General features: G+C 40.7%; 1 protein-coding gene across 2 annotated transcripts in view; it reads left to right on the forward strand.

The window, feature by feature from the left end:
• Positions 1–26220, forward strand: part of ALK (ALK receptor tyrosine kinase) — a 313097-nt gene that overhangs the window by 128381 nt on the left and 158496 nt on the right. For both annotated transcript variants that reach the window (XM_039569696.1, XM_039569697.1), the window contains exon 4: positions 17164–17365. In XM_039569696.1, the coding sequence (XP_039425630.1) occupies positions 17164–17365 (202 nt within the window). The remainder of the gene's footprint in view (positions 1–17163; positions 17366–26220) is intronic.

A 26220-nucleotide genomic window follows, 5' to 3' on the forward strand; every position in this document is an offset into this window, starting at 1 on the left:
TTTAGATGCGACTTGGTTGGAAAAGAGCTGCTTCATTTGTTGTCGTATTTCATAGTGTTACCTGATACCATTAAAAGCCTGCTGGCCTTTTCTTAAAATGTGCTGCTGTTCTGGGCAAGTAAATTAAATCCCTGTGTGACATTTGCTTATGTGAGAATTAATCTGTTATGAATCACATTTTAAAACTCAGATGAAAAGTGCTACAGAAATGCAAAATATTTATTATGTCTTTTATGAACAATTCTCTTGTCATGTATGCATATTCACTGCAAATTCATATTGGCATTTATTATCCAAAACTGTTCTGCCTTTTTTGCTGTTATTGTTGTAGGATTGATTTCAGTACAGTCTAGTTTTTGAGAGGCTTTCTTTTTTGAACTGTAATATGCAAATCACAGCAGTAGCAGAATCTTCAACTTCTTTTCCCTTTAATTGAATTTAGCAATTACAGTGCCATGGCACCTATGTGAACTGCCATATGTTATTCATCTTTCTTATTGTTCTCAATTAGGGTGTTGTCTGGTATGGAGTTTTTTGTCTGCTTCTTCTGCAGTGATTAATATAATAGAGTTATAATCTCACTTATAATCAAACTTTCAGGAAAGGTTATTGGATTTGAGGTGACTTGTATGCAAGCAATTTCCCAGCAGCCAAACCGAATGCTTGCAATTTATGGGTTGTCAAACCTTTATCATTTCATGGCCAGATTATTACTACATCTAATAGACAGGTTTCTGGATTGTTGGGTTTTGTTTTTTTGGTTTTCTTTCCATTTTAGGGGCAGTATCTGAGCTTCATTAACTACAGTGTAATTTTATAGGTGGCCATATTTTTCAGATACTTTGTAATTGGCTTGTTATCAAGGCAGCACAAAGCCATCCCCTGTCACCATGAGTTTTCCATGCATGGTGAGGTATAAGCAGAGCTGACTGGAAAAAATTATTTGCCTTCATGAAAAAACACAGATTTCTTCTTTCAAACTATATATCCTCTTATGTATTAGGAAGATTAAATTTATATATTTTTATATATATTTAGAAACTACCTTTGCAAGGAACAGGAGGAGCACTCAGAACAAGTACACACACATTCTCTATGTGGGGTTTTCCTGTTCTCTCCTTGCAGTAAGTGCTATGTGCATATGAGGAGTGATGTAGTCACTGGGCTTGGTACTTCGCGAATGCTAAAAGAGGGAGAGGGAAAGTGTGGGATAGTTCCTTTGCTTATAGAAGATAAAGATTGATTTTATTCATGACTGAAGTAGGTAATTTTCTAGCCATAGAAGAATATATGTTGGGCTAAAAGTGTCTTTGTTTTCTCACTATATAAAGGTTTTAGTTTCAACCGGACTATCATGCTAAGGAACTATGACAGACATTAGAGCATTTTCCCCCAAAACTGACAATTTTCTTGTAACTGAGATCATCCTAAGTCTCACCTGATATGCTGAACGCTAAGGCAGGACAAAGCTTTCTAATCTATCTGAAATAATAAGTGCAAAATTGAAGGAAGTGTCAGCACCCGTGAGAGGGTACATCATTGACAAAATGGAAAGGCAGATACGATTTGATATTTTTGAAGTGGCTGGCTAGGGAGGGAAGGTACTACATTAAAAGTATCTGAATTATAAAGGCCAACATTTAGCAGCTCCAAAGGTTTTAGGGTGATCTTCATGAAATAAATGGCAGCTGCAACTCTGTTTCTGACTGGGTAGGTATCCATGTGCCAGAAAGCCTCTGTCATAAACTGATAGCCCTGCTGAAAGTCTAGAGGCCAAGGAACAAATTGTCACTATTATTTCTCTGAAGCTAAGATTATTCTGTATGCTATAGTGTAGGTGGTGCTAGCTTTACCCAGTACTTAAGCCCCCTAGAAAATATGAAATATTTTGATTCTTTTGAGTGCTGTTATATTTCAGAATTGTTTATGTTCCAATTGTTGATGAACAATGATCTTTGATCAGCCTTCATCTTCCCCACACAAGGTATTAAAAACTTCAGATAGCAGGCTGCTATCAAACCCTTGAACACACTTTAATGTTTCAAGTAATAGCATTAAGTTGTGTTTTCTGTATATTGCTCTCTTCAGGGATTGCAGACTGAACTGTATAGGACCATGGAGGTTGTTTTTTTATGGCTTTATGTATAATTTTTCACCACCCTATTTGGTGTGGTTTGGGTCTTGTACACTTCATTTACTACAAAGGACATGCTCTTACCTTAGTACAAGGTTCTATCTGATTTCCATCTACCTGTACCAAGTTAGTATTTCTTCAAAAGACCATTTTATTGGCTCTGTGGGCTGTGAAGTGGTGTAAAATGTTTACCAAGCTCTAGTTGTCTGCTGTTTCCAAAGAAAGACAACCTTGCATTTAGAGGCATTCTGCAATTTGTATTTGAAACCTTCAAAAGTAGTAAAGCTTATACAGCATTTTAAAGGAGAAAAGCATATGTACAACATTATTCAGGATCAGGCTCTGGGAGACATTACAGTGGCCTCCCAGTTCTTAAAGGGGGCCTACAGAATAGATGGGGATGACCTTTTCATGTAAAGTAGTGATAGGATGAGTGGTAATGCTTTTAAATTGACAGAGGGCAGATAGACATTACTCAGCAGGAAGAAATTCTTCCCTGTGAGGGTGGCGAGGCACTGGCACAGGTTGCCCAGAGAAGCTGTGGATGGCCCATCCCTGGAAGTGTTCAAGGCCTGGTTGATTGGGATTTTGAGCATCCTGGCCCAATGGAAGGTGTCTCTGCCCAGGGCAGGGGGTTGGAACAGGATGATCTTGAAGGTCCATTCCAACACAAACCACTCTATGATTCTATGCTAATTTCTTTCAGAGTCACCCTTTAAGCATTTGTGGATTTGCATGAGTTTCTTTGCAAAATCAGTCAAATGTGCCATGTTATTTTTTCAAATAATGCCTCTTACACTCACTAGACAAGCAGTAATGAAAACTTTATTTACTATTCAAACTTGACATCAGCAACCATCCTAAGAGTACCCACTGCATGTGAGAGCCTTTGTCTCACAAACAGTGCTAGAAAGGGATTCCAGGTAATGGTGACTGCAAAAAGAACTGTCAGAATTAGCAGGTTTTATTTAAACTTCCTAAGTATCAGATCCAGTGCTCATACTGACTTCAGTTCTATTTTCTATGCAAATTGAAAAATTGTATGAGAACTGACTGACACATTTGGAAGGGACCAGTGTATAAAGGATAGCAAGAGATGGTCACTGTAAGTCAGGCCTGTTATTTTTGGCTTTCATATCAGGGTGTTTAGTTCCTGGCAGAGGTCTGAATATCAGGTATCTCAAATCACAAAGGTTTGAAGATTCCACATCTCATTTGTCTGTGCTTGAATGCTGAATTATAGCTCTGGAGAGAGGATGCTGGTTTCATGCACCTCACCAACTTTCTTCTTGTCTCCATCTCCTTCTGTTCAAAGTTCCAAATCAATTTTTCTACAAGAGTGCCAAAAGCTGAAAGTGACTGCTGTACCTTTCCTCCCAAAATCAGTCATGTTGGTAGGTGTATGATTACATTTAATGGGAAAAACAGGATTCCTCTGAACAACAGTAAATTCAGTAAAATTCAGTAGTTGTTCAGTGTTGAAGGCCACCAAAAGAACACAGTTTTCTGTTTCAGCCGTTCTGATTGCCTCCTTTTACACATTTCTCCTAAAGGAAAAAACCTATCAACCATATCTAGAACAAGGGCTACAGACATACTGAGACTTAACTAAATTAAATACCCTGAAAGCTCATCTCCAAAGATGGAAATGGTTTGAAAGTTTCCTCACTCTACAAGTCTTTGCCTTCATGCTCCCTTCAGGACCAGTTCTATGTTTGTAAAATGTGGACAGAAAAGGCATGTTGTTTTTTTTTTTTTTTTTCCTTTAAAAAAAAAAAAAGCTAAACAGTTTAATAGAAAAGCCATTAAAACCTTACAATTGGGATGAAAAATGCTGCCTGCAGGAACTGTGAAAGTTCATGCTGTCAGATATGACATACATGCACAAACGCCTATGGGCTTATTAGAGCCTCCATAGTGACATGCTGTCAGCAGTGTATTTCTGCTGCATATGACCTTGCAATATTTATTTTTATCTAAAAGGCAAAGAGGGAGGGAGCATTATTCAGTGAGGCTTGGATATCTCCTGTAACCTTTATGGAGTCTCTGCCAACAGCTTCATAACAGTCTATAGCACATTCACTCCATGTAGGACTCGGGTTATTGAAAAGCCATAGTGGTAAATCCTATGTTGCTGGATGTCACTAGAAATAGGAGAACTCTCTGTTTGCTCTTCACTGTTGTGTTACAGCTTACACGTCTGCTGCCTCCACTAGCTTATTCCTGGGGGAGTTTATTTTCCACCTTTAATAGAAGGCTGCCAGGCTGATTTAAGGCCAGAAGCGATGCTTTCAAAAAACCATGGGTTTGTTGAACCTTGGATCATTTGACAGGTGGTCATAAGGTTTTGTTTGAAGTCAAAGAAAGCTGAATATTGTCTGGTTTTAAACAACATCCCTTGCCACGAGATTAGCACAAGGCTGCCCAATGCCTCCAATTAGGAAAGGAAGGTAGAACAGTCACGAAAAGAAAAGTGACCTGCGGGTGAAATGCAAAATGTAGGCAAATTATGTGAATGGTGTAAAAGTGAAATAACAGGTAAGATCTCTCCTCTCTTAGTAATATGGTCATTTACAGTATGGACTTTTAAAAGCAGCCTTATTAAAACTAAGTCCTAAGCATCATTCCTTGCTGTCCTGTAGAACACCAGTGACCTTCGTGAATTTAAGGACAACATGGGTGGTTTCAAAGAAGTAGCTTAAATTCACTCAGCTTACTTTTGAATTCCTTTCATACTGTGCTGCATAAAATACTGCACCAGTTACCATAATGCATCAGTTTGTGAAATGAAGTGCTTCCATTCATCCTTAGCTAGCAGGAAAGTCATCTGTCACCTGAGTGGGAAGTGGAGGGCAAGGATAGTTGTGTTAAGGCAAGCTGTCCCCACTCATGTGCCAGATCTTTTTGGGCTCCTGAATCACTTTGGTACCTCCTGCACGTGCTATCCGATGTACCTGCTCATTCCAGAAGTAACATTCACTGTGGTTTTGTTCCACAGGGATAAGCACTGGGAGGCACTTAGGGCTTAGTGCAGATAGGAGACAGCACTGAGGTCAAAATTCACTGTGGGTCTGCAGTGCAGGAGCCACACAAGTTTCATTTACACCAGCTTACCACTGAGATGTCTCATAATGGTAATGGCTTTGTGGTGGGGACTCACTGAAACCATCAGCTGTAATCACTCTGTTGGGCAGAGCCAGTTTCTAAACTCTTGAGTGTCATTCTGGGCTGTGTAAAATCTGTGTTATGAGCCACAATCCATTTCCAATTCACCCTGCCATCCATTCCTTGTTCTGTTATCTCCAGGCTAAAACTAGAGTAGAGAGATAGTCTTTTAATAAGACAGTAGTTCTTTCATTCTACAGCTTACAAAAACCAAATAAAATGGGATTTCTCATTTATGCTATATCTTACGAAAGTGAAAAGAGCATAGAATAATTGTAACCAATATAAATACACAAGTCATAACCTTTCTAGCATAACTATGCCTGTTTCTAGAAAATTAGAATGTCAATGAGCTAAAGGTAATTTGTTCAGGATGCCAACAGAATGATAAGTCTAACTGCTTGATTTTTTTCTCGTTAGATATTTTCAGTAAGGCTGAAAAGTGAATGCAGTTGGTCAGAAGAGCTTTGTATATCTTTGCAGATACACCTCGACCCACCTTTTCCCTGACAATCTATGTGACTTCCTCAGTTTGTTTTTTGAGGCAAAAATGCTTAGTTAGGGCTGTGGTGACATTTCAGAGACATTTAGGTATTCTTTTTGGAAGAAGAAAACTCATATGATGTATCATGGTTAGTCCTGTTTAATTGAATTTCATGTAACATTTCTCTATTATAGTTAGGCTTTGTGCTGTTGAAATTTGTTATTTTTTAAGAGAAACATTTCTCTCTTGAGACAAAGAATTGACTTACAAGACATGCTGAAGGTAGGATTGCAACATGTGAGATGATTGGCATGCCCCATTCAGTGGGCAGATCCCCTGTGGCCGTGCTTTTTGTTTTTAGAGCAAAAGAGCTGTACAGTCTTTCATCCATAATGTGCATCGAGAGCTTGAACTTCCACAGTTTGTACTCATGTGAAACCCATGTTGAAGCCCCATGGGTATTTGCTTGCAGGAAGAGTGGAGACTTTTTCTAGCTCTTTCACTGCTGGAAAAAGTAGTGTCCTTATTATTTCAGTCAATTCACAGTTTTCAGAGCCCAAAAGTGTGATAGGCAGTTTGCAGAACAAGTAAAGAAGAAATGGCTCTTCTTCAGCAGAAATTGAATTTTTAAGCAAATCACAGTGCAATCAAAATAAGAAAAGCAAACTGAGGAGACAAGGCACAGAAATTATGGTTTGGCATTGTAGCAAAAATATTTTGAGCTACGTGTGCTTCAATGGTCACTGTTGATGTGACTGAAGCTCCTCTTTGTTTCCATGTGTGCTGTTGTCACTGCCTGTCTCTTTGTAGCTGCCAGCTGTCTTTTCCCTCATTCTCCTGGACTCTGGGGCAGTGACTTTCTAAGGTACTCTCTGTAAGGAGGTCTGGCCTTCAATGAGTCTCCTAGGCCTTGTGGGGGAATAAAGTATTTTAAATAATCCATTAGTCTTCCTTGGTACATGCTAAAGAAATTTTATTAACAGATGATACTGGGAACATGAATTTCAGTGAATTTCTTTGCCTTTACAGGCCAAGACAACCCCCAGACCTCAGCATGTAACAGCATGGATTCAAGGAAAGGGCAGCAAAGATTGGGAGAGTCAGTACTGAGGCTGCTAGTGCTCAGTATTCTCAGCCATGAGCTAGAAAATGAGACACTGCTCAAATTTATAGATGATCCTCAACGGCAAGGAAAGGGGACTGTGCTGATGCAGTGAATGGCAAAACTTTGCTCCAGAGGGGCCTTGTTAAACTTGAGGAATGGTTTAACAGGAGGCTTGTGGAGACACCAGAAGTAATAAGCTCTGCTCTTGCACCAGGATCTGCTGGTGCAGCATCCATTCCCCAAGCCAGGAAGTGGTGGCCTTAAGAAGTCCTGCTGAAGAGGACTTGCAGGTTGTGGAGGACACAGGTAATAACAAATAGGGTAGGCAGCCATCCAAAATAGGGTGGGAGGAATCCAGCATTGAGACAAGTTACTTGTTCAGAACCAGTCAGTGGTGGTGAGGTCATACCTGGGTTGTTGTGTCTGGCCTTGGCTCCCCTTCCCAGGTCAGGGGGGATATGGGGAAACTGTCAGGGCCCAGTGGGGCTGCTGTGTGTTCAGGGGCCTGCAGGATGTACCCCCACAGAGATGGGCTTGCTTAGGCTGGGAAGAGGTGTCTGAGACGTGAGCTGAAGGTGGCCACAACCACCCAGCAGGGAGATACAAAGAAGGCAAAACCTAATACCTCTCTGCCATAGCAGATGATACAATAGGTAATGGCAACAGCTTCCCACTTGGGAGGTCCAGGTTGGATTTCACAGACTCACCAGGAGCAGGGTGCAGTGCTGGAACAGGTTGCCCAGTAGGCTGTCAAATCCCATGCATGGAGGCTTTTGAGACTTGGCTGAAAAAAGTTGAAACTGCCCTCATTTAGTGTTGTTGATGGTCCTGCTCAGGGCAGGACATTGGATGGGGTCCTGTGGAAGGACCTTTCAGTTCCTGTGGTTCAGTGACCCCATTTTAAAACAGTGACAGCAGTGGACAGGCTGTTTGCTTCTTTGTGCTGGAAGGTCCTTGAGAGGCCGGAACCAAGACCAGATGACTGGAGTCCAGTCTACTGAGATCTGAGTCCACCAGGACATGTAGTCTTCATCTGAACCATAGTCCCTCCTTCACCTCTGCCACTGTCTCTAGAATCGAAAGGAGAATCTGTTTTATTTCACAGGAAAGGCACATTAGGTAGAGTTTTAATGAAAGAGTTAACAGCAAGAAGCAGGTGAAACTAGCTCTTTTAAATAAATGTTGCCGTCATAAATATGATTGTTGGCAATTGAGCAGCTCAAACCACTAATTCCATGGGATGTCTGATTTTACCACATTAAGGAAGCAAGCCCCTCACTTTTGCATTGTCTTTTCCAATTGAAAAATGGATTTTTAGCATCCTGAGGTTTAATCATTTAGTATTTCTGCAACGTTTTGAATTTACAAAATGCTGTCTAAGTGTGAAGTTTAACTGTGCTGTTGGAGAACACATAAGTGGTCAAAGGCCCAGGAAACAGAAACTGTGTAAGCTGGTAGAATCATCCTCTGTCACTGATTGCCTCAGCATTTTTCAGCATGTCTATCAACATTCAGAGAAGCTCTAACTCATTGTCCGGCCCAGGGGAAAGGTCATTGTCCCCTCACTTTTCTTCTCCTGGACAACTGGTATGTGGGTAAAGCTCGCTTATTTTCTTACACATGAATGTCAGGTGGAGTTTTTGAATGAGCAAGAGGAAAACCACCAGCCAGCTCAGCTTTCACAGTAGAGCAGAAAGTCCTCAAAAGGTTTCTGCCATCTGCATTTCTTTCTGTCCCCTAACTGATGTGCCAAGGCACTGTCCTCCCTTTTCATCCTTGCAGCAATGACTTAGGGAAGCACAGAAAGTATGAGGAAGCTCTAGGGCTAAAAGATGAGTGAAAAGGGGTTTTGCCAACCAAAACTGGCATGCAGAACTGATACTCAGGTTATTGACAGGCAGATGGATGGAAATGGTGTGGACTAGAGAAGGAGGAAGGATGGCTGAACCTCAGGATGGGCAGGGATTTGGTGAGAGATGCTTTATGCTATGAGGCATTTAACAAGCTCTGGATAGGATCATCACATTTCCCAATACTTATGTGACAGTTGGCCAACTAATAGACTCCTGGCACTGTGTGCATGGATGTACATGCATGTATGGGGAGAAGATGATGACAACAACAAACTGAAATGTATGAGACATTAAAATGCATCATCTTGTCATGATTTATCTTATTTATGTTATCTGTGGACCAATTTCGTGGTTCTCCAATGGTCTGAGTTATGACTCTTGTGCACTTAAAGCTGACACGATGGCAGCTTCTGCGTGATGAGTTTAATCCTGACACAGGATGCAAAAGGAGGAGGGCTCCACCAGACAGATTTAATGAGGTGCCTTCTCTTGTGGCTTTCTAGCTCTTCAGAGGACTAACTTGCAGTACTAACTACTTATTTAACGTGGTCTCTGACGTTACTGAACTGTGAGTGGCTGCAATTCTGTTCTAGGCACATTTCTATTCGGGTACTTGTGCGTCACAGTATCGCTGAACTTCTTAATTTTTAAGCTTCCAGCCTCCTGAGTGTAATCGAATAAGCACACTCGAGGGCAAAACAGCAACGAGAGGAACAGCACTAGGCTTCCTTTCACACCCTCCCCTTAACTACTGCACACACTGAGTTTCTGAACAGGCATTCTGCCTCTCTGCTTTTACTGACAGGACCAGCTTTCTCTTAGCTTTCCCTTTAGGTCTGTCTTGCTCAAGATGACACAAAATTCTCCCATCTTCTCATCTCAGAACAGGCATCTCAAAAGCAACTTGCCATTCGCCTCTGTCAGCAGCAAAAGAGAAGATGCATATTGGTTAATCAGCTGTGCAAGGCTGAATTATTTAAAGACTCTTCTGTCATTCTCTAGGAAAGATTTTAATTTCAGCATTGAATTTTAAGTTTTTAATTAACTAACTGCTTTTTTTCAATTCAGTGCTTTTTAGCTGGGAGCAAATGTTGCTGAGTCATTTAGGGATTGGGCTGTAACAGCATCTGGCTCTAGCTCCTGTTACAGAAGGCAATACCTGGAGCTTTTGTTTTCTTCTTCTTCTATCTGACTTTCCTTTTGAAAAGCTGGACCTAAACTGCTTTGTGAGAAAAACATCTTGTATTGTTGTCTGTCTAAAGAGTACTGTGATGAGATCCAGCTTTTCCATATGAATATGCCAGGGATTATTGGACTTTAACTGATAAATAGTAATAAATCTTTAAAGGGTGTTCATTTGGACTTCAGCTCACGCACTACACTGAGCATAGGGAGGAGACAGGGGAAATCTGTGAAAGATTTGTGTGAAGGTCACTGCTAGGAGACTCTTCCCTCTGTGTGTAATGCTTCAAGGTTGCCTCCAAGAGAAGAGTTAAAATAATAAAGAAAATTTCTGGGACTGGAGTGTGAGAAAAGGAAGGACTCCTGTCTTTCCTAACTTCAAGTCACATTTCTATAACACTGCTGCGCTCCCAAGGGCAACAGTGAACTCTGGTTGTTTGAGGGACGAGGTTTTATATGAGTGAAGCCATTGAATTTAGGAGAAATCATATGGGGCAAATCAAATTTGCTTGATACCTTAGTAACAGGACAAAGTTTTAATTTATTTTGCTTTGATGGATTATTGCCCTTCCCCTTTATACTTGGGAAATAAAAAATACTTGAATAGGAGGCAGTTTTTAAAGAGTTTTGACTTGCAGATCTCAGTTCTGATACCAATCTTGGCTGCATGCTGTTTGCAGTTGTTTAATGTCTGCCCTAACTTGTCCATTTGTAAAATGTATGACATGCCCACAAGAGTTAGTATGAATTCATTAGTGCTTCTGAATTGTGCTTGCATCATCCAGAGAAACATGCTCACATTCCTGCTCGGTATTAGAAGGAAATCCCTGCTCTATTTCAGCTAATGGCAGGAACTCTGATTGACTTCCAAAGAAGTAAGATATCATCCAATTACCATAATTAGATTGTTAAGAATTGTTCAGCTCCAAATTTTGTAATAATTCAAAGGCTGTTACCTTCATGAATTTTAAGTCAGTATAGCTGCAAGTATAGCAGGTTGCAAATCTTCTGGTGCTTATGCAGTCACATTGCATTCAGCACTGGAGACCATTCACATTCTTTGCATTCAGCACATTTTGGAGCCTTGATGAGGCAATTAGAAAATCTGTATATATAAGCCCAGAAAAAGTATAACAGAATCTTTTCTTTAATGTTGTCAGTCAGGTAGTACCCAGTTCTTTCATGGCTTTTGCCAGCTTCTGATCTCCTGTTACGAGAGTTTTGCTTGAATAGTTAATTTGAAAGTCAAGTGTAAAATGAAGAATTCAAAGACCAGCTCTGTGGGATGTTTTGTGATACTAGTGGAAATGTTCTTTCCAGTCAGCATCTCTAAAGACTATAAAACTTGATTTAAATAATTTTTTTTCTACTGTATAGTCCCCAACAGACATTGGCTGTTAATAGTTTTTATAGCTCTAATTTAATCTGGTAGAGTATTGAACTTGTACGTGAAAGGTAATAAAATCTTTTTAGTCGGAAGATAGAGTTTATGTTCAGAATAACAATCTATCAGTTTTGCAAAGATTGTTAAATTTCTTCTTTATAAGTGTGATCAGATTAAGTCAGCCTAGCTGTATTTTGAGCCTTGCTTTTCACAGAAGGGTTAGGGTTGGAAGAGACCTCAGGAGAGCATCCAGTCCAAACCCCTGCCAAGGCAGGGTCACCTGGAGCAGGTGATAGAGAAGCGTGTCCAGGTGGGGTTTGAATGTCACCAGGGAGGGGGACTCCACAACCTCCCTGGGCAGCTGTGCCAGTGCTCTGCCACCCTCAGTGTAAAGAAATTCTTCCTCGTGCTGAGGTGGAACTGCTTGTGTTTTAGTCGACAGCCATTGCTCCTTGTCCTGTTGCTGGGCACCACTGAGAAGAGTCTGGCACCGTCCCCTTGGCACTTGGAGATATTTATATGCATTGATGAGTTCCCCTCTCAGTCTTCTCTTCACCAAACTAAACAAGCTCAGCTCCTGCAGTCTCTTCTTGAGAGAGAGAAACCCCAAATCATCCTTGTGGCCTCTGATGGACCCTCTCCAGTAGCTCCTTGTCTGTCTTGTACTAAGGAGCCCAGAACTGGACACAGAACTCCATATGTGGCCTCACTAGGGCCAAGTAGAGGGGCAGGATCAGTTCTATTGCCCTGCTGGCCACATTCTTCCCAAAGGAAAGAGCGTGGCCAGCAGGATCCCATTGGCCCTCCTGGCCTCAAGGACACACTGCTGGCTCACAGTCAACTTGTCACCCACCAAGACTCCCTGGTCCTTCTCCACAGAGCTGCTCTTTAGTCGGTCAGCCCCATCACATGCTGGAAATCCTACACTTCAGCTGCAAGTTGGGCTGTTGCCTCCATGTGTTTGTCCCAGCTGCAGAAAACAGCTGGTGGCTGTTTTCTGCAGTGAACACTTTGCTGGGGACCCCTATTACCCAGTGTGACTTCTCAGACTGCTGTCTTTTTGGGCTGCACACATCTTTCCTGGGCTGCTGCCTCAGAAAGGTCCAAGGATACAATGGGGTTGCACTGGCCTCACTGAGCATCACAAGGTTGTTGAGCAGAAGAACCTGACCTGGCTCTCTCCGTGGTTTTCCCCCCAAGACTGACCAGGAAGGATTCAGGTCATAAGCAGTTAGTAGGGTGCATTCAAAGCTATTGGGTAGCTGTCAGATGACCAGCTTCTCAACGGGCTTGCAATAGGATCCCAAGTTTACCCCATTCCTAGGCCAAAGGAATGGCTCTGTCTTGAGAACATCTCAGGCTTGCCTCAGCATTCACTGGCATGAGTTTCAGGTGGTTTGTGCATCCATATCAGATAAGGATGTTGGGCCAGAGATTGTGGGAATGCACTTCGTTGTTAATGTGGGTTTAAGTTGTAGGCTTACCAGTTTATATTTCTTCATTTGAAAATATTTTTGGACAGGTGCTTTGTTCATAGTGTGTGCGTGCATAGTACTTCAACATCAGTTTTCTTGTTTATAAATAATCTGTTATCTCATTAGTCCTGAACAGTAGAACTTGAAGCTGTCTTCATCACCTCAAAAACATCTTGCTACTAAGCTGATAAACCATCCTTCCTTTTGTGTGACATGAATGTTAAAATGTTGTAAACAAGTTTCCAAAGGATCAACAGCAATTTTTCATGCAGGATACATTAATTTGTCTTGTAATATTCCCTTTATGTCAACTGCAATAATCTACTGTGCTTAAAGCATAAATATCTTTTCATGTGTGTTTGTCTGAAGTGACAGCAAGTTGCCAGAGATGTTATCAGACACAACATATGAGGATGAGTAACACCATTGCCTTATGACTGCAGCTATTTAAAAGGCAGGGGAAAATTATCATTAGAAGCTGAATATTATTGTAGGTTTTGCCACACAGTATGTGAATGTTTAGAGGGAATATGAAAAATAAACTATTTGCATTTAGACCAGCACTTTCTGGAACACCACAGAGCAGTATCAGCTAGTAGGGTCTCTGTCACATAATGCAAACATGGGCGCACTGGGGGCAAAATACTGACTGCTGTTCCCTTTGCAAACCCTGGGTTCTGTGTGATAATGATGAATGAGCTCAGGACCCCAGAAATGCTAAGTGCCTGGGTCTATGGGTGTATATCTAGTTACAATTTGATTATTTTAACTGCATCTCTTCAATATCAGCATTGCTTTGTGCAGCCAGAGTCCAATTTAAAACCTGTAGTGAAAGACTCCTGCAATGACTCACTGGTGAAGATCTTTGTGATAAGTAACAGACCCTTCAGAGTCCTGAGCAGCAGAATGTGACACTGGCAGCATGTACCATGATGGGGCCTTTCATCTCAGCTTATGTCCCCTGATACCTAAATAGCAGCAGAAGTTTGGTGGAAGCTACAGTGCTTTTTCTAGGTATTCACCCAGGGGGATCCCAAGAGTCTTATTAGAGCAGCAAGCCAATAGGAGAAAATAGGTGCAAGGAAATTCTAGCTGGAACCTTAGAGTCTTACAGTCTACAGAATGATCTCAAAGCATGTCACATGGATTCCCACTGTGGGGAAATGCAAGCAAACAGGTAGCTTCTGGTTTTGCTGAGAAAGTCTCTTGCTGTGAAATAGAATATTCTTGTATCCCTTGGCATGGATGTGGAATTGATCTCCAGGGGATCTCTTAACTCTAAGTAGCAGTCTCTAGGCTGATCCTGGAAATGGTGGTCGTAGTGATCCGGGCGGGGGGGGGCATTGCAGGAAACAGTGACAACCAGTGCCTGAGAGATTGTGCTTCTGAGGGAAGCGATAAGCAGAGGGATTTTTGTTCAAAATGTATCATTTCTCACATCAGATACATTAATTATTCCTTTGTGGGTGCCATGGTTTAATCCCAGAATCTTCAAATTCTGCTGTATAAGAAAATGTCTGTGGTGTTAAAGCAAGTACCCCCATTTCAAATTTGGAAACTGTTCCCATAACACCAGAGCTAAATGAGGCTCTGATAGTTCCTTGCTTGGAACTTACAAACTAAAAGAGCAGTAAGAGCAAAAAGAGAACACTGCTGCAGACAAGGAAGTCACCCATGAGATAGCTGAACTTTCAAAAACAAGAACAAGGTTGTGTTTATTCTCTCCTCTGTTAAAATAAAATAAACATGTTTAAATATAAAAAATACAACCTCTCATAGCTCTAGTATTTGCCCTGGTAGGTGATCTCTCCAAAAGTATGCCCTGGGAGGACATTTCTCACAAGATTGTGGTGGTGGTGAGGCCAACACAGTGTAATCTATTATAGAGCCATGGTTTCCTAGGCACCATTTCACAGCAGCTGGTGTGGGGCTGTTCCTCCTGGAAGAGCATCCTGGGAGAGTGTGCTGGTGTAGCCCCATCATGGCAAACTTGTAGTCCTTTTAGCAATATAAATCAGTAGGTACAACTGGCCATGGGATGAGTAATAAGCCACAACTGCACAGTGTGAGCCCTGCAGACAGAGAGTAGAAACAACAAAAGTCAGAACAAAGGAGATTCATGACTATCTCACAAATTTGCTGTAGCAGCTACCCTGGTCTACTACTGGAGTTCATTGATGTTTCAAACTTGACCTCAAGTCAGGGCATAAGAGGGACTATCCTTGGCAGCTCCCTTGATTTAGAACCACTGCAAGGAAAGAAGGAATGCGAGCTGCCTTTGTTATTTTTAAAATCTGACTCCCTGATACAAGGCAGTAAGACGAGCAAATGGCTCTTGCACCTGGCAAGTTACCATCAGCAATTATTGCAACACTTACTGTGTCTCTGCCACCAGCAGAAATCTCTTTGCTCCCTTTCATGTCAGAGATTTCATTGTTCTTATGGGGATGGTAAAATTAAAGCCACAAGATTTACTGCTCTAATTCTCTTTTGTTTGCAACAAAAGGGAGCGACAGGGAAGGATGATACATGTGGCTGGATTTTGTTTTGTTGGGGTTTTTTCTCTTTTACTGACCAACAGAAATAACTGACAAAAACTGTTTGTTTAAACTCATCAAACAATTCCATTAGCAACTGTATTAAAGACTACTGTTTAGATAAAGGAATCTTGTTATTAAGAAAAAAAAGCTGTGACTGCGTTTCACTCTTCTCTGTTTGCAAACCTTGACATCTGAGCAGGCTGTATTTTATGTATTTCTTCATGTTTCTTTCAGTACAGATGTTTTCTAGTTTTAGATCTGTCATTAATGTGGTGTAAATGTCAAGAACACTGTTTTTGACAAATATGTCAAAAATGCTGTTTATGATAAATGGATGTATGGGGAGAGAAAGAGTGTTTGACAGGAATCCAGTTTTCAGTTGTAGCCCTTCCACTATTGCCCTGTGTTGTGACCTGGGATGATTTGCCTACTCAGACTTTTTCAAAGGGGACATCTGTGAACACAAGTGCAATTCCTATGTTCTAAACCAGCATCTGGCAGTGAGCTATTCAAATCCGAGCTCTTGACCCTCGGTTCAGTGCAGAGAAATGAGAACAATCGAATAAGGACAATTCACCAGATGCCTTGTGGAAGGACGTGAACTGCTGCAGGAGCTCAGAGTGGCTGCTTTGCACCCTGTGGTCCACACCTTACACACTGAGGTGAAAATGAGGAGGAGTCATTTGTAGCTCTTTGACAGTATTTCTTAGACACCCTGGATATCATGTGAGCCATGCTCAGTGATGTAGGAGATCATATCTCTGAAGCTTCAACCTTGGTATTTTCAAAAACAAGCTTCTGCTCTGGTTAAAATTCATGCACATTTAAAACTAAGTTTCAATTACAGCCCTGTTGAGCCTTAATTTCTCTCTCAATGAAATTAAACTCTTCATCAGACCTGCATGTTTTCAGTATTAACGGACAGGCTGCATTAAAGGATGCTCCAGGTAATCAAGACAATGAGATTTCATTAACTGACCAGTCTTGCTAGAATTTGTGGAATATCATACTTTTTCTTGCTTCAAGGGTTGGTCCCTTTCATTTGCCAGCTACAGGCCCCAGCGTGCTTGTTCTGTGGACAAATTGATAAATTAGTCAGCTGCCGAAAGGGAGTCATTTGACTCACCTGAAATGAGCAGCAATGGGATGAAAATACATTACTTCTGTCCCACTGGATAAGCCTCAGATTGTATTGAAATAGAATTAGGCCAAGGGAGTCAATGTACTGGATAATAATGAAATGTTTAATGTGGATTAGCTGCATATAAAATTAATACATTAGAATGAATTGCTGGAGAAATGAAACTGTGTCAGACCTTTATCCTGTCTCTAATATTAGACTTAAAAATGCTGTGGTCCTCTGTTTATAGAAGAGCAAAAGAAAAGCTGTTGAATTTGTATTCTTTATTTGGGTAAGAGAACTAGATAAAGTATTATAAATAAGCAAATATGTATATACCAGAGCTGTCAAATCAGGATCCCACTGAACTAATGTTAATATATTTGGGTATGGACCAGACCTGAGAGGTTACAGACAAGAATCTAAACCTAAAACACCTTAATCAGCTGTGTGGGCTTTTTCCTTCTGGGAGTTAAATCTAAACATAATATTTTTTTTGGGCCATTCAAAGGTGAGTTGAAGTCTTGCTTTATTCTTAATAGGTTTAACACAAAACAGGCAAACTTTCCAAACTAATTGGCAAATATAATCTTTGACTGTGAGGTATGGCAGGGCTGCAGAATGAGCTGAGACATAAAACTTGAAAGTATTCATCTGTAATCTAGGAGGCTTTGGGGTTTTTCTAATTTTTAAAGCTTTCTTATTGCATCCTCTGTTCTAGGTTCATTTCTGTTTCTCAATGCATCAGAGAGGCCGAGCCCCACCATCCTGAGCCCTTGGCTGAGGAGCAACAGTGATCAGTGTGTAGTTCAAGTGGCTGTGTACAAGTTTTACCAGCCGAGTGGAGAATATATTGCTCGTGTCCATCCCATTGATGAGAGCAGCAGTGAAATCCTATCAGAGCAGAGTCCAGAGAAACATGGGTAAGTCTTATCCCCTCATTTGACTCACAGCTTGAATTGAGAAAAATCACTCGGTTGTGAGGCAATATAGCTACAAAACACATGCTGCACATCTGAGGGGAGCAGGACACCACACTGAGGAGATGCTTGTCTTGCATGGGTCTAAAATATTGTAAAAAGTGGAGATTGATGGTTATTTTATTATACAAAGCATTAGCAAAGTTCTGGATCCGTGTAACTGAGTCTCCAAGTCAACATCACATTTATTCTCAGTGCTTGCATGTACAGATAGAGTGTGGATACTCATCCTAGGGTTAAAGCTTTTCTGCCTAATTCTCTCTGTCTGATTGCTTTTTACTACTTCTTAACCCATGTATAGTGTTGGGCTTAGAATATCTACTGAGTCTTTGCAGTTTCATGTGCCTGCATACATTTTAAGTTTTGTCTTCACTTCTCTTCTTTTTGCCAATAAAGCTGTTCAGAACTACTGGCAGGGGAGGAAAGCTTTTGATCTTTCAAGGGTGCAACTGTTTGAAATGTTTTATCCTCTTTGTGCAATTAATCTTGATGATGTTTTAATTTGTCAGACTTCCTGTGTATTCTTCTAAATTTTTGTTAGCAGCAAAACAGCAGGAGATGAACACAGTAAATATTTCAAGATGCTGTAGGAGTAGAGTAACTCGGAATTTAATTTGGATATATGTGAGGCTAATGTTCTACCTGCTCTATATACTGACTTTTAAAAATTTTTATTTCTTACCTTTGTTGTGAAATGTGTTAAGAAGCCTAATTTTTACCAAACACCTCAAATGTTCTTTGTTTTGATGTGATAGATTAGAGAGTTTCTAATAGCAAATCCTGCTAGCTTGTGCTCATAACAAGATGTGATTATCTGATGACTGTCTACAGCAAATTCTGTATCTTCCAGTAGCAAAAGGAGAATGTGCAATAAAAAGCCTTGTAGGAGATAACCTAACTCATAGAAACAGTTTGAATAGTTGTAATTCTCATATAACACATGGCCTATAAAAGTGAGGAGGAGAGCTTGTGTGTGGATCTAGATCATACTTAGTTCCAGCAACATCATCCAAATTGTAAATTGCTGTTGATGTCTGGGGAGAGGTAATTAGAGGAGCCACAGCAGCTGTCTTCTTCCTTAGCTCTTTGCAAATGCTGTGCTCTGTGTCACAGCTAATAAACATGCTTTGTGCAAAGTGCCTCCTGCGCTGGCACTGCCACTGCTCCTCGGCACTCACAGGGAACATTGCTGTGTGTAAAATGCTCTGGTCTGCATGGAGGAGCTCCAGCTCAGATCTGTGGGTGGGCGGAACTCACCAGGAGCACAGGCAAGTGCCAAATGTAAGGAGCCTTGAAGGGAAGGGAAAGATCTCTTTAAATACGATAACAAATTCCTACCTTTGCCATCTGCTGGAGATAACACGGATGACTCAGCTGTGTGTTGCAGATGGAGATTGTCACCACAGTAAAGAGGGTTTGTGCTTTTACAGAAGGTGGCTTTGGTTATAGCTTGGCTGTCCCATATGCTTGCCAGAAGTGCAGCTTGCTCCCCAACAGCATCTCTGTGGTGCATGGAGGGGTAAGGATGCGCCTGTGGCTTTCATGGATTTGTATGTCTGACTCCTTGGTACTCTGTGTGCTGTAAAACTCCAGTTGGAGCAACCAGCTGGTTCATTTTCCCCCCTCCTTTGGTTCTGTCCCTTCACTGTGAGAGGCAGTAGCTCTTCTCCCAGCTCGGCAATGCAGAAAAACTCTGATACTGTGCCCACATAAACGTCACATGGGGATAGTTAAATAACTTCTGATGGACTACAGCCACAGATGAGAAGGTGGCAATTTGTCACCATTTGCCCTGAATCTTCATTCCAGAATTTGAGCACCCCTCCTTTGTTTGGAGAGATAATATTAGCTATTCCATCTCTGATAGCAAAACATGTAAATCTCACTTTTTAAAACGTCTTTTTTCCTTTAAATAGGAATCCAGAATAGCTGATTGAAGGTCAAGAATAATTCAATAAATTTCTTAAATGAACTAGCAATCCTACAGTGGAAATCTGTTCCGTTCAATATTTTATTTTGTCTTGAAAATTGCGAATAATTGTGTTCTTTTATAATGAGTTCTTTGACCATGCTATAACCAAATAATTTCTAAAATTTTATAAGGATTTTAGCTCCAGGCACAAAGTAATTGAATTCCTCAATGATGACCCTGTGCTAGAAATAAAAATACTTTAAAGTTTCACAGCTGACACTTCTTTGATTCTATATGCTTTATATATTGCATTGCAAACAAGAGGTGTAAAGTGTGTGTAGCTGCCAGCCACTTTGTGTGCAGTAGTGAGTCTGTGCCATTGCTTGAAATCAAGCTCATAGCAGGAAGAATATGTTTTATTAAAACAAATGCATCTGAAGGGTAATAAAGCAATAAGTTAATTCCAGGGTGGATTTTCTCATATCTTGAACTATGCACAGCACTAATATCTTCATTACATTTTTTTTTTCTTTTTGAATTGCATAACATGAATTACATATATTAAAATCTTACAAGGTCTTCACAGTTCACCTACATTTAAAAGAGAAAAAAGCAGATGCTGTCAGGTATTACTATTTCATTCAGGGTGAAACCAGGCAAGCCAAGGTTTAGGTTGACAGCGCTTGAAGCTGATTTTAAGTAGAATGTATGTAAAGCTATGAAATTGTATTAGGTAAAGACAGCATGGCACCCAATATTTATTTGCTCCAGAGTTCACCTGTGTTGTCTTTGTGTGTAAATTACCAGGTGTGATTATGCATAAAGATTCAAAGCAGAACTATGGATGTCCTGTTTGCTCCTTTGGTCTCATTCTCTAGGAAGAAAATAGCCCCAACCTGTGGACTAGAGTTGTACCAGGGTTTACAGAAATCATTGTGTGGAAGACACCTATTTGTTTTATTTTCTCACCTGACATATTTCACTGCAGCTGATGTATTGCATGCAGGAAGAAAGGTGGCTAAGTTAAGATGCACCACACTGCAGTAGGGTGGGGCAGATGGAACACACACCAGGAACAGTATGATAGAAGTGATGGCTGGGAAGGGTTCCTGAGGGATGAGACACCAGAGGCTGGCAAAGGGATACTTGTTTTGTGTTACACAGAAACCCTGCCAAATGCAGCCATAACTATTACACATAATATTTACAACAATGCTTGCTACTCAGAAGGTAACTATGTCCTTGTTTATCAGTTCAGCAGAATTGCATACCTTTTTAAAATTATTATTATTTTTAAAGAGCAGAAAGATCTTACTCCAATTTAACCTGTGGGTTTTGGAACACCTTTGGTTAGACCTTCCTAAATTAGCTCTTAAGCAATCAGTAGGACTCCTCTATGGGGAACAACACATCACTGCGTTCTGTTAGAGTTGGATTTGTTGCATGGAAGTGTCTCTAGCTGCTCTGACCCTGTGGATGTGTTTTTGATATGGTTAGTCTCTTCTGACATCTCTTGCAATTCTGTTGGGTTTTTCAAGCACCTGCAGAGGACACAGGGAGAGAATCAGTGCAGTGCTACTGATCCTTTGTAATGGCAAAACAGTTGTTATAGTTCCTGCCATGGAGCACAGCACTCTCTGATTTATCTCAAATGACACCAGATGTGGGTACTATCCTTTGCTGGTCTTCTGCTCAGAGGTGCTCTACACAATCCTTTCTTGCTATTTAACGGAGTTCCCATTTTCTTTTTCTGGAGATGAGGAGGCATCAAGTATGTTTACGTTGCCTATTGGTAGTTTAGCAAAGCAGAATTGCTGCCACAGCTTGAATGTTGACTTCTGGGTGCTTGTCAGACTGTCACTGTGGCCACTGATTTCATTTCACCTCTCATCTGTTTTCCCATGTGTTAAATTTATAATTAAAAAGCAAGTAAGATTGTAAGTGTGCTCAGTAGAGTGGAGAAAATACAAAGGAAATCAAGGAAATCTTGTCAGCAAGGTTAGAGTTTGTAATAAAGGATTTATTTTCATTTCTTTTGATCTGCGTATTTTGGAGAAATTAGAATTGGGCCAGGAAAAAAATTATCATGGCTCATTTTAATTACCATTATTAATTTACACCTCTACTTACACTATTAATGGTGAGTTGCAGTATTATATACTATGTAGCAAACCAAACTTTTTATAAAAATGTAGCAAATGACACCTAATTTCAATTTGGTCTCACCACCAAGCTTGAGATTCATCTGAAGACTTTTGTGTAAATACGTGAAGTTGAAGGTGTTTCTTAAATAAAACATGAATCCAAACATGCATGCGTGAGAAAGGAACTCATATAACACTAATAGCCAGTGCTTTAGTAGGTCCATTAATATTGGTGCACAGAGCACTTCCAACAGAGAAAGTTCACCTGGTTCTGAAGGTTGCTGCAAATCATGATAGGCTATTCCCTTTCTGGCACCTACAGCTTCACTTAAGATTGATTGCATTGATAGATGTCAAGGAAAATATATGAAGGAATCGGTAGCGTCTGTCACTTTTGACCTTGGGGCTTGAAATCTGAAGGTTATTTCTTGTACTAGTCTTGTTCCTTTTCTTTCTTTCTTACCGGTAGCTTCAGTCGCCTTTCTCAGAGAGCAGGGGCTTAATATAAGGAATTCTTTTGTTTGTTTTATTCTTTTTGTGAGGATGAGGGATATTTGTTTAGTTTTTTTCTTTTTCCTTGAAAAACTTTGCTAAATTCAAGCCTTTCTTTTGCAAATGCCTGGGCTAAGACATAAAAATAATGAAGACCAAAGTGTGTATTTGGGGCATTTAAACTTATTTTTAAGCATCAAAATATGTCTCAACATTTACAGGACATTTTTACTCTCAGAGAATTCTAAATCAGGAGTTTAAGTGATTCAGTTCAAACTATGCATTTGAGAAATTCAGGTAATCCAGGAAAATAATTTGGATTTATGGATTCCTTAGAAACTAAGCTCTCTCACCCTGATGGCCAGACACCACTAATCCTTAATTTTAGAGAGATAACTTGAATTGTTCTAGACAGAAAATTAGCACTCAGCTTTTTCTGTGCTATTATCCCCTAGCCAACTTTTAGTCCCTTTCAGTCTGTGAAATTAAATGCAAAAGAAGGAAAAAAAGGAGAAAGAAAAGTAAAGACAAAGTTGGTGTTGCTTTTCCTCCTTCCCTTTTCAAAGAATACTGTACTCAATACCTAGGAAGAACCCGTCTCTTTGCTCGGAAATGCTCATATGTGGAAAAAAGATTTTCTTCACCTAACAAAACTTTGGTTCTTCCAGTATCTCAAGTCTAGACCTGAGGAAAGCTTTAGCTCTGTTGGTCATGGCACCTTGGGGAGTTTGTTGCTATTTAGTTTTCAGTTTGTGCAGCATCACAGAATCAATTAGGCTGGAAAAGACCTCTGAGATCCTGGAGTCCAACCTTTGTCCAAACACCACCTTGTGTGTCAACCAGGCGATGACACCAAGTGCCGTGTCCAGGGTTTTCTTAAACACCTCCAGAGATGGTGACTCCACCACTTCCCTAGGCAGTCCATTCCAATGTCTAGTCACTCTTTCTGTCAAGGAATTCCTCCTAATATCCAGCCTTAGCCTTTCCTGGTGCAGCTTCAGTGTGTGTCCTCTCATCCCATCACTAGTTGCCTGGGAGAAGAGGCCAACCCCACCTGGCTACACCCTCCTTTCAGTTGCAGAGTGATAGGGTCACCCCTGAGCCTCCTTTGCTTCAGGCTAAATACCCCCAGCTCCCTTGGCTGCTCCACATAGGACGTGTGCTCCAGATCCTTCATCAGCCTTGTTGTCCTTCTCTAGATACGCTCCAGCCCCTCCATGTGCTTCCTGTAGTGAGGGGCCCAGGACTGGACACAGGATTTGAGGTGTGGCCTCATCAGTGTCAAGTACAGGAGAATGACACTGCCCTGGTCCTGCTGGCCACATTCTTGCTGATCCAGGCCAGGATGCCGCTGGTTTTCTTGGCCACCTGGGCACAGCTGGCTCATGTTCAGTGCTGTCAACCAGCAACTCCCAGGTCCTTTTCTCCTGGGCAGTTTTCCAGCCATTCTGCCCCTAGCCTGCAGGGCATTGTTGTGGTCAAAGTATAGGCCCCAGAACTTGGTCTTGTTTAACCTCATGCCACTGGGGAGATTTAAATTAAAGCCATTCAGGATGAGTAAGGTGAAATGGAGCCCTTCAAAATTTTAGGCAGTAGTATAAACCTGATATACAAATGTCTGCACACGTGGAGGGACCATTTTCCCATTCCACTTGAGCACAAGACTAGGTGGCTCAAGTGGTCACTTTTGCACTGGAGTGAAGTTAATGACTGTGCATTTATGTTTTAAGTGTCTTGGTGGTTTTGCTGCTGCTGAAGTGCTCTATTACTACTTGAGATAAACATGGGTCCTTTTTGTAGATTTTTTTTTTTGTTTTAGAGCATGCCTTATTTTTCCATGTAGCCTTAAGTACAACAAAGCAGTGGCTTCAAAGTGCTCCAGAAAGGTTTACAGTGTTGTCAGTTGAGATTGGGCTGTAGCACCTTATTTCTTCTTACATCTGTATGGAAGTGAACTATTTCTTAGACTTAATGATACATTAGTATTACCAGAAACTGAATTTTGAGTGCCATTCACTATTGTGGCAGATCATATTGTGAAGGAACAATGTTTTATGACCTCTTGGACCAACCAAAGCCAGCTGATTTAATTCAGTAGAGAGTAATTGCAATTACTTTTTATTTTTTTAGCAGTCGATTACAGTCCCAATCAAACTGATGGAAAATCAGTTTGGGACAATGTGGGGGGAAAGTGCTCTTTGTTTTCTTGTAATATATGTTATCAGACTGTTATGAGCTGGCAGTGCTGCCTTTTATCAATGTTTGCCAGATTCATGCAAATGGGAAGACCAAAGTTGTGTAGTGCATCTCCAATGAAAATGATGAAAAAGGGACAGGGGAGGTAATTTTAAAGTTGAAATAAAGTAGAAAATGAGAAGTGTGTGTCAAACATGAAAATTTTGCTTACTATAGAAGCAAATTACTTACTATGTAGAGAATGGAAAAAAATAAAAGAAAAAATAAAAGTGTATTGTTCAGGGTAAGGGCTCACTTTTTACCAAGTGGAATAGCCTTTTCTGCTGCTTTGAACATAGTGCTGAACACGCTGTAGTGTAGGAGGACTGGGGTGGAGAGCTGGATGCCCAGTATGCCTTCGCATGAGCATCCTTGGGGCTTCCCAAATAATCACAGAACCTGTTGGTGACCTTCAGCTCTGGGAGCCACTTCTGTGCAAGAAACCCCAGAGACTGGCACATCTGACTCTAGAAATGATGCCAAACTGACCACACTAACCGAGTAGAAGCACCCTTTGTTCTCCTGGTTTGGATATTTATTCTTTTGAAACCAAAGTTTCCTTAATATAAATAATTTCTTACAGGCCTAAAACAATTTCTTCAGATCACTCTGAGCAACATAATCCAGCTTTATACTGTCCAAATCCTGAGTATAAAAATTTATCATCTTAAACTTTTACACCTTGTATCCTTCGGAATTATTTTCAGGTTCCTCTTCTCTGGTTCTTATGCTATTCTCACTTTCCAAAGTATGGATTGGCTTTTTTTTCCCCTCATTTTCTCATTCTTTCCTTGTTTTATAGATCTTGTGTTTTGTTCTCTACACGAAGGCTTCTACTTCAATTTTTAAAAGTCATCTTAAACTAATCTTCACAACCCCATGTTGATGTTAGTCCATGCAGCACTTCCTATCAGTGTGGACATGTCAGCATGAATTCAGTTTTGATAAAACCTAAACATGAAAACCACTTGCCACACATCCACACACCATCCAACCTTATCTTCCCAAACCTGCACAGACACTTTAGTTTCATCTTTTTCTTTGTTTAGGTGTCCTTTCTGCTATATGGAATTGCAACAGTTTTTTTAGGATCCTTTGCTACGTCCAAGTTTCTGTGCCCACAGCCAAATGCTTCCAACATTTGTTTCCAGAGACTAGGCAATTAATATTGCCAGCCTTGTTTCTAGTTATTTTTCCACTCGAGCTAAGCTCTGTGTCATTCTGCTGCTGGCCAAGTTTTATAACAAGCCTGTGGTGTAATTGCTTTCTCTATCTCCTACTTACTTTTGACCTTAAAATCCTTCTGAGTTCTATGTAACCTCCTCTGCGGCTGTCCCATTTTGGAGCATGTCTCTGTCCTTGTGTGCAATTTCCTTGAGGCTTTCCCTGCTAATGCTTCAGAATCTCCTTTTTATCCAAGGCAAATCTACCCTGCTGTAGGAAGTACTGTAGAAGATTTACAAGGTAATATTCCTGCTTTCAATTTCAGAGAGAAATTAACTAGGTGCCGATAATTTTGAAAGACTTAAAAATCATGTCCTTGACCCATCCAGCTGCTAAAAACGTTCCTGTAGTGGGAATGCAGTTGCTTGTGCATTCTAAGTCAGGTTATTCTGCATTCTAAGTCAGGCTCTTGGCTATCTCCCTGAAATTCTCAGTGGTGTTCCATTACTTGCAGCACAGGCTTCAAGGTCAGTAGAGGCAGCTTTGCACCCTCCCTTTAAAGAGCACTGTCTGTATTGCTGCTCACCAAAAATATTGCTTATTATTCCCAAGTGCTGGTAAATCGTGTGTTTTCCACACAAGAAAAAAGAGAGCTCTCATAAACTTGACCTCTAACTTACAATTTACTTCTGCATATTAAAAAAATCAAAGAGTTATTCAACAGGAATTAGGAAGCTAATTCTCAATAAATTCCCACATGGGAAATTGAATGAAGGCTTAGAAATTATTTCGATTCTGATGTGTGCTGCAGTGGCAGAGGCAGCAGCTTGAACTTCTCAGTGACTGAGGAA

Source organism: Corvus cornix, chromosome 3 (genome assembly GCF_000738735.6).
Source record: "Corvus cornix cornix isolate S_Up_H32 chromosome 3, ASM73873v5, whole genome shotgun sequence".
NCBI classification, from domain to species: domain Eukaryota; kingdom Metazoa; phylum Chordata; class Aves; order Passeriformes; family Corvidae; genus Corvus; species Corvus cornix.